This window comes from Otolemur garnettii, unplaced genomic scaffold, assembly GCF_000181295.1.
Source record: "Otolemur garnettii isolate 467f Iridium unplaced genomic scaffold, OtoGar3 scaffold00274, whole genome shotgun sequence".
Lineage (NCBI taxonomy): Eukaryota > Metazoa > Chordata > Mammalia > Primates > Galagidae > Otolemur > Otolemur garnettii.
In genome coordinates this window covers 906453-919092 of record NW_003852669.1, presented here as the reverse complement: position 1 = coordinate 919092, position 12640 = coordinate 906453, and the positions used below count along the sequence as shown (strand labels likewise).

The window sequence follows — 12640 nt, the reverse complement described above, 5'->3', positions numbered from 1 at the left end:
TATCGTTAAAATATTGGTTAATTTGGTTAAGTAATACTACCTAAAGCAATCTACAGATTCCATTCAATCCTCATCAAAATAGCAGTGACATTCTTCACAGAAATTGAAAAGATAATTCTAAAATTTGTATGTAACCTCAAAAGACCCCAAAATACCCAAACCCATCCTCAGAAAAAGGAACAAAACCAGGGAATAACATTACCTGCCTTCAAATTATACTCCAGAGCTATAGCCATCAAAACAGCATAGTATTGGCATAAAAACAAACACACAGACCAATGGAACAAAATAGATAGCCTAGAAATACATCTACACATCTATTGTAAACATATCTTCAACATAGGTGCCAAGAATATATAGTGGAAAAAAGACAATTTCTTCAATAAATGGTGCTAGGAAAACTGAATATCCATATGCAGAAGAGTGAAACTAGATCCTTAGCTCTCACCATATACAAAAACCAATTCAAAATGGATTAAAACCTTAAATCTAAGACTTGACACCATGAAACCATCAAAAGAATGCATTGAGTAAAATGTTTCAAGACATTGATCTGGACAAACACTTCTCCATTAATACCCCCAAAGCACAGGTAATCAAAGCAAGATTAGACAAATATTATCACATCAAACTAAAAACCTTCCATACCAGAAAGAAAACAATCAACATAGTGAAAAGACAATTCATAAATGAGAGAAAATATTTGCGAACTATCCATTTGACAGTGTATTAGTAACTAAAATACATAAGGACATCCATCAACTCAACAGGAAAAAAAATCAAATAATCTGATTAAAAATGGGTAAACGATCTGAATAGTTGTGGAGAAAAGGGAACTTGCATACACTATTGGTGGGAATGTAAATCACCACAACCACAATGGAGAACACTCAAAATGAGGTTCCTCTAAAAACTAAAAATGGAATTACCCAATCACCCAGCAATGATATGGCTGGGTATATATTCAGAAGAAAGGAAATCAGTACAAAGATATCTGCACTCCCATGTTTATTGCAGCATTATTCACAACACGCAAGATTTAGAATCAACCTAAGTGTTCTTCAACAAATGAATGCAAAAAGAAATTGAGGTATATATATACAATGGAATATTATATATTCATAAAAAAAGAATGAAATCCTGCCATTTGCAACAACATGGATGGAACTAGAGAATACTATGCTAAGTGAAATAAGCCAAGCACAGAAAGACAAATCTCAAATGTTGTGACCCATCTGTGGAAGCTAAATATTACAATAGTTGATCTTAAGGAGCTACAGGATAGGATGACAGTTAGCAGAGGCTGAGAGGGTAGTGGGGAAGAGAGGATGAAGTAGGGATGGTTAATGGGTGCAAAAATATTGTTAGATAGAATGAACAAAGTGACTATACTCAAAAACAAATATAGATGTAATTTAAAAATAACTAAAAGAGTAGAATTGGGCTATTCCTAACACAAAGACATGATAAATGCCTGAGATGATGGATACCCCAATTACCCTGATTTGATTAGATTGTATGCCTGTATCAAAACATCACGTGTACTCTATAAATATATATGACTACTATCTACACATAATAATTGAAAAGAAAAATTTTATAAAGTAATAGTAGAAGATGACCTTTCTTATATCTTTAGATATATACCCATTCAATAGAATGAAAAGTTTTGTTAAAACATATATGAATTTTTTAAAAGTTTTAATAGCAAATACTGGAATAACTACATTTATCTGTATAATTGGTATTTGGCCAAATAAATATAGAAGGTGCCAAAATATGTATATGCATTTTAAGACAGGAAAAAACGATATTAAAATTGTCATACACCATATATACTGATAACAAAAGATGAATACAAGTCATGTTGATACCTATCATAATTGGAGAAATCAAACATGAATTAAGTCTTACAAATTTAATACAGTTTTTCCTTTTTAAAAATATGCACAAATTTTTGACACCTCCTAGGCACACATATTTTTCTAGATACTTTATACTGCTTCTTAATGTTGCTTATACTCTGAATTCAAATGGAAGGTCAGATAAAAGGTTGGTTGGTTTTTCTATCCACTCTTCTTTTTTTCATCTTTTTCATTTGTCCCTTTCAATGAATACTTTTTTGTTGTTTACACTACTTGTAATGTGTAATGGGTACTAATAATTCACAACTCTCCACATTATTGCTAGATTTGTTTTTGATATTTAATTATTCCCCTTTATGGGTATGTTTATGTGGAATGTGTGGAGGAGAGGAAGGAATTTGAAAATCTTTTGCCAAGTACACTTGCTATTAATTTATGTCAACTGTAATGACTGGGAAAAGGAGAAGAACAAAAAGTAGAAGATTTCCTATTTATTTCTAATTAAAAAGTTAGGAAAATTGGGCTGTAGAAGGAGAAACAAGTTATAACTATGAAGAGAATTCTGGGCTTTGATTTCAAGCAAAGACAATAGGCAAAAGAAGATTTCCTAACAAGACAAAGAAGATGGAATTCTGATTTACTCTATTCACTGACAGAGTAAAGGTGAGAGTGAAGTGTTTGTAAAGCTGAAGAGAGAAAGAAAGAAGGAAAAAATGGTGAAAAGTTCATTTTAACATATAAGACAGATGGGGAAAGGCCAGGTCAGTGTGATAAAGAGCAAATAATTTTAATGTTTTTAAATGTCAGGGAAGAGTAAAACGAGTTTGAACACATAAAATTAAGAAGATTTCATTTCTTTTTTGTTTCTCTAGTAAAGAATAGCCGATCTTGCCTTGCTTCATTCCTTTCCATCTTTTTGCCCCCGGTTTTACACAGAGGACCTATGGAGAAGTACCAGAAGGTCGTGGCCAAGAGGAAAGAGGAAGTGAAGTGCAAACAGCAAAAGAGCACTAAGCATTTTCGCTTGTGCCCGAGGCTGGGTTAACTTATGATGTAGATAAAGCATAGCTTTGGAAGGCTGCTTTTATTTACTTATTTGCTTACTTTTGTTGTTGTCGTTGTTGAGACAGTCTCACTCTGTCACCCTCAGCATCATAGCTCACAGCAACCTTAAACTCCTGGGCTCAAGTGATTCTCTTGCCGCAGCCGCCTGAATAGCTGGGACTACAGGTGCCTGCTACAGGCCTGATTATTTTTAGAGGTGGGGTCTCCCTCTGGCTCAGGCTGGTCTGGAAAGCTCAGGCAATCCACCCACCTCGGCCTCCCACAGTGGTGGGATTACAGGTGTGAGCCACTGCACCTGGCCTGGAAGGCTGCTTTTACCTTGATTTTCTTCCCATCCACCCATCCATGGGGAACTATTTTCCTACTGTCTTTAATCTTGCACCTCCATCCTGGCCTGCTCTCTCTGAACTAGCCTCACTTCTGATGGTCTGGCCCTAAATGTAGAACAATGAATTAATCTCCCTTAAACAGTGAACGACTGACAACTGGGCCTACTGGGCACTCTATCATATAACTCTGTATTTCGTAAGGGCACCACAAATGCTTGTGAAACATTGCTAGGAAGAATAAAGGGAAGCAAGACAAGCAAGGAAGGAAGTGTAAACGGGTTAAGTTGGTTGTTATTCTTCTCAGGAGTACCTGGATTTAAAAGAATATACCTGAAGTTGTAAATTCTCATATATCACGAGACTGACCCTGTTCTTGAAATCTTGTGTATGGTGGTTGGAAATGTATACCCAGGTCCCTTCCCTTATGTCACGTGAAATGTCTTAGTTTGCCTCTGTATAAGACTAATTTTGGTTTATGGTGCTGAGTTTCCAAGTTTTCAAATGTACATAACCACATTAATAGTGGTTAAATGATTGTCTAATACTAGGGCAACTCTTAACAGGCTCTAAGTAGAGATGCATGCAGTCCCTGACTTCTGTCAAGAGATGGCGCCATTTATACAAATAATGCACATTCTCTGGTTTATTATTTAACATAATAATTGCTAAGAATTTTTCGAAAGTGTTAATATGAAAAAGTGATTGGCCTGTATGTTTTATTTAGTTTGTGTGCTTTCAGTAATCATATCTTCCTAAGGAGGAATTTCCTGGTGTTTTATTTTGCCATTCGTGTTGGCTCATCTTTCTGTTAGAAACAGTCTTTTCTGTTACTAGCAAAGAAAACTCAATAAGATAAAGATATTTTTCCCACAAAAATATTTCTTACAACTGCATTTGGATTCAAAGTTGTATAAAGAGAAATGTGGAGACAGAAGCTAAGGAGATTCTCCCAGGTGCGTCAAATCAGAGGCTGCTGTAAAGCCCCAGGGATTTGCTAGAGCTCGCCCCTTTCATCCTTTTTTTTTTTTTTTTCTGGCCTTGTCTTCTCTTTTCTTTTTCACTTCTCCCTTTAATTCTGAAAAAATGGATTCTTACTGATACTTTTTGGTTTTCACTCTATGATAATTTCTCATCAGTCCGTAAACACCCATAGCTGGTTCTGTCAATGTTTTTGGTTTGAAGATTAGGTGCTTTATGAGGCAAACATAGCAACACAAACATTTAAACTGCCCCCGCGTTTTACAACGTCAACTGTTGTATTTTGTATAAAGGTCGCAAAATGAATTGTATTGGTGAAAGTTGGGTGGACTCTGAGGATGTCTGAGTATTGACATCACGAATGGAACAGACTGAGAAATCCAAAGTACATGCTGAAAAAGGTAGGTAAAGAGGAAAATCCACAGAAAAGTTAGAATGTTCATTCCTAGAGATAAGAAATAAGCAGAGGGAAAAGGGCGCTTCTTTTTTTCATTTTTGAAATTCCATTTGCAACATTATTGGATGTAAAATAAGTTTAAAAGAATTATATAGTTTTAGTTACTCAGAAAAAAAAAGTAATTTGTATGAGGGACTCAAAAATAATTTCAAAATATTGAAATTCAAATAATTTCAAAATATGTGAGAATCTATTTTTGTTTGTTTTATTTAGTCTCTTTTAACTTCTATTTATCATGTGCCTACAGAGTTTTAAAATAAAATAAAACTTGTTCAATGTTTCTCAAGGGGCTTCAGCATTCGATGCAGGGGTGACTTGTCGCACTTAGAGATTATATATGTCAGTCAGGAAAGTAAGAAGTCTTAGCTTTGCAAATGGGTGGGCCATTTATTGAAACAATATAATCTTCTTCACAGTCATCCATTACCTTGTTTCTTCACTATTCATCTTAAATAATATTTTTTTTTCAAAAAACCCTATTAAAAGCTTAACAAATGGCTGAGAATACTCCATTAAGTCCAAACCAGTTGCCAAGGAATAGATATATGTTAAATGGGCAGATTACTGACAGGTGAACTTCAGACTTTTATTTTTCAAGGTAATTCCGGCAGCGAGGCACACTTTGCTTGACCAGTTGCTGGTTACCAGATTACTCTTCCCCTTCTTGTTCCTTTGATCCCTACAGTGGAGAGGGTGAAAGTAGCCGTGACACTGGGTTGTCCTCGTATACAGGAAATTCATCACTTGTGTCTGTAGTAATGTCTGAAGAATGCACAAAATAGCATAATTATATTTATTTCTATAATAACAATCCTTTTATGCTTCTGATTTTGCTCTGAGACTATACCAGTTACTTTACATATGTTCCCTAATTTGATACCAAAAAGAACATTAGGTGAGTACTATTATAATATTTTGGTCCAATGTCAAGGTAATTGTATTAATACAAACTTTCCTGTTTAGTATATAGTCTCTGTAAAATAGTCTTAATAAAACTTACAGGGCGGTGCCTGTGGCTCAGAGGAGTAGGGTGCCAGCCCCATATGCCAGAGGTGGCGGGTTCAAACCCAGCCCTGGCCAAAAACTGCAAAAAAAAACCCCCCAAAACACCTTATAATGATGTCCAAACACTGCAAATTAAATAGACTCCCTTAGAAAATATTGATAGATACCTTTTATAAAGCATTATTATATCTCATAATTGAATAAAAGCTTAACTAATTGATTGAAGATTTATGAAGTATTAAATGAAGTATTAATGATTTCAGGATAAATAGAGTTTGAAGCCTTCTGAAAGTAAATAAATGCTGGATAGTTGACAAAAATAATACTTTAGGCTCAGCGACTGTGGCTCAAGTGGCTAAGGCGCCAGCCACATACACCTAAAGGTGGTAGATTTGAATCCAGCCTGGGCTCGCCAAAACAACAATGATGGCTGCAACCAAAAAATAGCCGGGCGTTGTAGCAGGCGCCTATGATCCCAGATACTTGGAAGGCTGAGGCAGGAGACTCATTTGAGCCCAGAAGTTGGAGGTTGCTAGAAGCTGTGATGCCAAAGCACTCTACCCAGGGGGACTCTGGGTCCTGTCTCAAAAAAAAAAAAAATAAAATAATACTTTAGAATAGAAACAAAGGACATAAAATTTAACTCCACTAATTATGAGTATTTATGATGCCGATAAGAGCACATTTCTTAATTGAGAATGTTAAAGAGTTTTTAAAATCCCCCCAATATTTTACTGTTTACTGCATCACAACTAAACTCGTATCAAAATAAAAATAGCTAACACTCTTAAGTAGACAGCATGGTCTAGACAGTGTGCCTATGATAAACCCTTGCCGGGTATTATCATACTGAATATTCGCAGCAAACTTACCAGGCAGATACTATTGCTGCCATCTGACAAAAGAGGTATAAGATTAATAAACTTGTCTAAGGCTGAACAGGTTATAAGGTACAAGGCCTGGACTGGGAGCTACATCTACCATTGAAAAGCCTGGCTCAGCCTTTTCCCTGTATTGCACCCTTCCCTCAGACAGAGGGTTTTTGCATCTTCTCTTATGGGCCAAAAAAAAAAACTTAAACAAAAATCTGATTATGTTCTGTGTTACAAAAAATAACCTTCACTGGTTCTTATAAATATCAATAAACACTATTTAATTGATTATTGATAGTCTTGAAGTTATGAATTCATTTCCAAAGTTATGAATTCATTTCCTAAACAGGAAGAAAATAGATTACTTAACTAACGATGCAACTTTGACTTTAAACATTCTGACTAAATAACTGATGGTAACAAAATAGTTGTACAACAAAGCATATAAAGTGTAGGAGTCTCATTCATCATAAATTATAACAACATAGGACAATTAAGATTAATTGAAGAACAGATTGCTTTTAGCCCCACTAATGACTATCCTAAGAATCAGCACATCTAAAGGGGAAACAGCATTTTAAAAATTAAAGCTAACTTTTTAATCTTTTTTTTTTTTTGCTTTCTTTTTTAATTTCAGAATGTTACAATTCTTTGGTTACATAAATTGCTCTTGTACAGTTTTAGTCAAAATCCTACGTGTTTATGAGTTGTTGCAAACAACTCACAAGGTGGGTTGATTTCGAAGCTGGAAGTAACCTAATAATATACTGCCCTAATAATTTGCATGAACAACAGGTATTCCCTGAGGAGTATTACTTATATTCCCAACAGGCTTGTGTAGTCCACACTTATACTTCTTGATTCCTGAAGAAACTATTCAACAAAACATGAATTTTGAGCTCTTATGAATCACACACAAATGTTTAAACATATGTGAGCTGTGTTTTTTACATTAATGGTACCTAACAAATTTTCTTTGTTTGTTTAATTATTTTATGGGCAAAACCCTAGGACTCTTAGAAAAGATAAAGCTTTGCCTTTTAAGGAAACAACTGGCATCTACCACCGACAGGAAGAGGTTTGACCACGACTTTGCCATCTCTACCTCCTTCCACGGGGTGCACAATATTGTTCAGAACAGGAGCAAGATTCGCAAGGTCATCTGGTTTCTGGTCGTCCTGGGCTCGGTCTCACTCCTGTCCTGGCAGATCTACAGTCGGCTGGCCAACTTCTTCACGTGGCCGATCACCACATCCATAGAGGTTCAGTATGTGGAAAGGATGGAGTTCCCAGCTGTGACATTTTGTAATTTAAACAGGTAAAAGTTATTCTTTTAATAATAATTAGTCCTTACAATTTTGCTGGTATATCATTTCTTGGATGACTAACACAGGGTTTTCTTATGTGTAATTTCACTTATGAAAAAACACTGAAATTCTCAGATTGTATTTAAAAGTGTGGATTTAGGGGAGCAAAGAAGCTTATTGATTTTTTTCTTTCACCTATTTCCCTTCCTTTCTTCCACAATTATATGCTAGGTAACAGACTAAACCTTCTGGTTAATTAGATGTAAAAGTCTTCATCCTTGCCCTTAAAAAGTTAATTAAAAAAAGATAAACATGAATAATCACAATACAATATGGTAACTTCACGGTACAATAAAGCTATGTTCAAGGGTGCAGAAGGCACAGAGAGCAGAGTGACATTCTGCAGCTAGTTGTTATAAAAGTCTAATTAATAAAAGCTGACTGGAGGAGATGAATATGACAAGGACTGGAAGAGAGAATTATTGCACAAACCCATAATGATATGAAATGTTAGGCCAGACGCCGGGGCTCTCTCCTGTAATTCTACCACTCTAAGGCTGAGAGGGTTGGAGTGCTTGAGCTCAGGAGTTCAAGACCAGCCTGAGCAAGAACGAAACCTGTCTCTAAAAAAAAGGAAAATGGGACTGTGGTGGGTGCCTGTAGTCCCAGCTTCTCAGGAGGCTGAGGCAAGAGGATAGAGTAAGCCCAAGAGTTTGAGGTTTCTGCAAGCTATGATGCCAGGGCACTCTACCCAGTGTGATAAACTAAGGCTCTGTCTCAAATAAAAAGAAAAGATATGCAAAGTTCAGGTGTTTATATGAAATAATTAATGTCATAAAGCAAGGGTCAGCTCCACAGGTTTGTGATCTATGCAGTTGCACGAGATCCTGAGCTTTCTTAGAAGAGTTGATTTAATGCTCTGCTGCCACTATCTTGAGTTCTTAACTGTAACTTGTTCCAAAAGACTGCAATCCACTAACTGGATTGTATACCAAGTGGGCTGTGAAGGGCACAGCTTTCCCCCCACAACATCTCCAGGGCTTGTAATTGCCTCTGATCAAGGCTGAAGGATCACACATTAGGTTTTTGCCTGGAAGAGGGGAGTTCCTCAAGACTGGCCGCTTAGCCATTTGACCATAGGCAAGTCACTCAATCTTTTAGTCTAAATTATAGTGTTTATAAAATGAGATGAAATTGTCTACTTCATATATTTGTTGTTACATTAGAAGAGATGATGTTTCATTCCTGGGGCATTTCTAGAACAAGTGCCCAATGTGTAGTAAATAGTATAGTCTGTGACTGTTAGTGTTTCAGGAACTCAAGATACATGTCAAAGTCCCAAAAAGCAAAAACAAATCAACTCTTCCCAAAAATTCTGCCTCCTAACGTTTGAAATTATATGTGTGCTAAGAAAAAAAGCAAAGATCACGTGCAGGTATCCTGATCAGAAGAAATGAAGATACCACTTCCAGAATAACAGTGTATAGAGGCCCACAGACTCCGTACCCCCCCAAATAACAATAAATAGTAAAATTTTATTTTAGGAAGAAAGAAAACACTTAAAGCATTTAGAAATTTTCCTAAGGGAATACAGCAAAGAAAGAAATAATTATTTTTTTTTTTTTGAGACAGAGTTTCACTTATTAACCCACAATAGAGTGCTGTCGCATCACAGCTCACAGCAACTTCCAACTCCTTGGGCTTAGGCGATTCTCTTGCCTCAGCCTCCCAAGTAGAATAATTATTCTTTTTATTCAAAGAACATCTGTTAAATCTCAGTAAGAACAGTCAGAGACTTTAGAACATGAACCCCAAATCTCTTCCTCTCGCCCCATTTCTGTCTTAGCATGATAGGAGCTACAACTCTAGGTGGGTTTGTCCAGTAAGGCAGGGATCTCTTTCCCCTCCACTCCCAGGCCAGGGCTGCAGTGTGCCAGTGGACATATAAGCTGCCAACACATCTCATTCAATCCAGCTGCATGTTGCAGAGACTAAATTTCAGGTTAATGTTGATAAGAAATTGGGGTACTTTCCCTGCATATGACTTCCACTGATAGGGAGGCTGTTCCCTAGGAATGGTAGGCTGAGAATACACAGTTACTGCAGCCTACTTATGGGGGAAGGCTCCATGTTGTTAGAAGCAAATTCAGAAGAACAGAAACAGCTGCCCTATCCAGAAAGCTGCTGTAGAAATTTTGCGCAGGAGGAGACGCAGGCAACATACACAAAAAACAGAGAAGTTTGAAGATCTCCCTAAGAGAACTTACTTTATTTGTAACAGAGTGTAGTAAAGTTCAAGACTAAGGTCACTCAAAAACAGTATGTATTTTGGTGATAAGCAATTAACAGGACACTGGTAGTTCCATGAGACCAACAAGCCAAATCATGGTTTACCAAAGTAAGAATCTAGCCATTCTGGGGTCAGAACAATTCTCAAAAACTGGCCTCAAAATTATTCCTGTAAAGGGGGGCCAAATGTAATTAAATTAGACTGTGGAGCAATTTATCCCCCGTTGTGTTTTTAAAAACAATAGTGCCTGGAATTAGTGGAGCCTAAGTTAGGTGAGATTAGTAAGAGACAGTCAGACACACCTGGTAGAAAAATTGCCATTCAAAAATGACTGTATCCAAACTGTTCCCTCTCGAGTGATGTCAGAGACTTCGTATAGTAGGGAAAAATATACTTTACAAGAAAACTTTACCCAGGTAATTAAACAAGTAAAAAAAGCACAAACCAGTTCCAACAAGTTTTTGAAGATACAGGGGTACTAGTGTAGTGAGTGGAGTAGTGTCTCCCCACAGTTTTTGTCTACTGGAAGCTCTGAGTGAATATATTTGAACACTGGGTCTTTGCAGATATAATTAGTTGAAATTACAGTGTATTATGAGACTTAAATCCAGGGACTGATGTCCTTATCGAAGAGGAGAGGACACAGACAGAGATACAGGGGAAAAGGCCATGGGAAACAAAAGCAGAGATGAGCATTATCATGCCACAAGCCAAGGAATAGTTGGGGACAAAAGATAATACATACAGAGAATAAAAAAGTAAAATAGCAGAGGTAAATGTAACTATATTAATAATAAAGTTAAGTTTGAATAGATTAGACAATCCAAAAGCCAGAGGTTTTCAGATTGAATTCAAAAAATAAACAAAGACATAAACTATCACATTTTGCCATGTATAATGGACATTTTTTGGCCCAACATTTTTGAGGGAAAAATAAGGATGTGTATTATATGGGGAGTATGACTCAGAGGCAGGGAGACTTGCACGTCTCCTTGGGCCGTCTGGGCACAGGGGGTTCCAGTCCAGGAGGATCTGGAATCCCGTGAGAGTGAACCAGAGTGGCCTCTGCTATGCGCCACACTTGGTGTGGGAGCCAGTGGCAGGGCTGGTGAGGCAGGCTGCAGCTGTGTGGGGCCAAGGCCAAAAACTGAGGCCTAGCCATGCAGAAGGGATCAGGAGCCTCTGAAGGCCTCAGGGACCCAGATGGCTGCCTGGAGGCCAAGCAGCTTCAGAAGCTCCTGCCCTGCCAGCCGCATGCACAACCGTCTCAGCACAGTCCCCACATTGGTGGGGAGGGAAGGGCTCCCAGGAGAGAGGGAAAGGGCAGCCTACACAGAGCAGGTGGCTGCAGGAGGGAAGTAAACCTGCACACATACCAGGGCAGCATTAGCCCTCCCAGATGGGTCTCTCCCTGCTAAAAGCCGGCCACTTTCTCAAGGGGTATTTTCCTAATAGTTTGGGGCAAAAGTGTGGGCATCAACACACTACAGATTCAAAGAGGCAAATAGCTTAAAAGGAAAAGAATGAAAAGCAGTATATCATGAAACAACAAAGAAAGCTAGAGTGGTGACTTAGTTTCAGAAAGAAATAGGCTTCTAAACAATATATGTCCTACACATAAAGGTGGTTGTTTTGTAATGATAAAATGGTCAATGTATCAGAAAGATAGAATCCAATCTATGTAGTTGAATTCCTCAACCCTATTTTCAGTAATCAATAGAACAACTAGACAAAGGATTATAAAAGAAATAGAAGACTCAAAAGACTTCTGCCTTCTTATTGTGAACTAGACTTAAAAATCTACAGAGCACTCTAATCAACAATAGCAGAATCACATTCTTTGCATGTGTGTGTGGAACATTCTCCTTTGTAGACCATTTTGGAGACCATGAAATAAGGTACAATAATTGAAAAGATTTTAAATCACTTAAAGTATGTTAGTTCATCATAGTAGAATATGATTAAAGATCAATAATTGAAAGAAATAGGTGATATTTATAAATTTGTGAATATTAAACAACATTGCCTAAACAAGTCAAAGAAGACATCACAAAGGAAATTAGAAAGTACTTTGAGATAAATAAAAATGAAGACACAATAGACCAAATTTATGGGATGCAGGTATAGCAGTTCTCAGAGGAAAAGTTAGAGCTGCAAATACCTAAAACATTTAATACTTTATAATCTAAATATTTCTATAATTTTAGCATGAAAACCTAATTAATTTTGCATAGTTTAAATCTCAAATTAATGATTTCAGCTTTTGTTTTAGATGGTGGTATGTCTAACAATTGGAATTAAAATTTCAGATCCTTTTTCACAATACCTCTTCTCTCATAAATGAGTTTTTTTCCTGATCTGTCATTAATTTGCTGAGCAACATTGGGTATGATGCTCAAGAACTGATATCCAGGCTCGGCGCCTGTGGCTCAAGTGGCTAAGGCGCCAGCCACATACACCTAAGGTGGCAGG

At 37.0% G+C, this 12640-nt stretch overlaps 1 protein-coding gene across 3 annotated transcripts in view; it reads left to right on the top strand.

Moving 5' to 3' along the window:
• The first annotated feature begins 4161 nt into the window (after positions 1 to 4161).
• ASIC5 (acid sensing ion channel subunit family member 5) overlaps positions 4162 to 12640 on the top strand; it is a 36586-nt gene continuing 28107 nt past the window's right edge. For all 3 annotated transcript variants that reach the window (XM_023508759.1, XM_023508758.1, XM_012813517.2), the window contains exons 1-3: positions 4162 to 4212; positions 4531 to 4638; positions 7583 to 7889. In XM_023508759.1, coding sequence (XP_023364527.1) covers positions 4599 to 4638; positions 7583 to 7889 — 347 coding nt within the window. In that variant the 5' untranslated portion in view covers positions 4162 to 4212; positions 4531 to 4598. The remainder of the gene's footprint in view (positions 4213 to 4530; positions 4639 to 7582; positions 7890 to 12640) is intronic.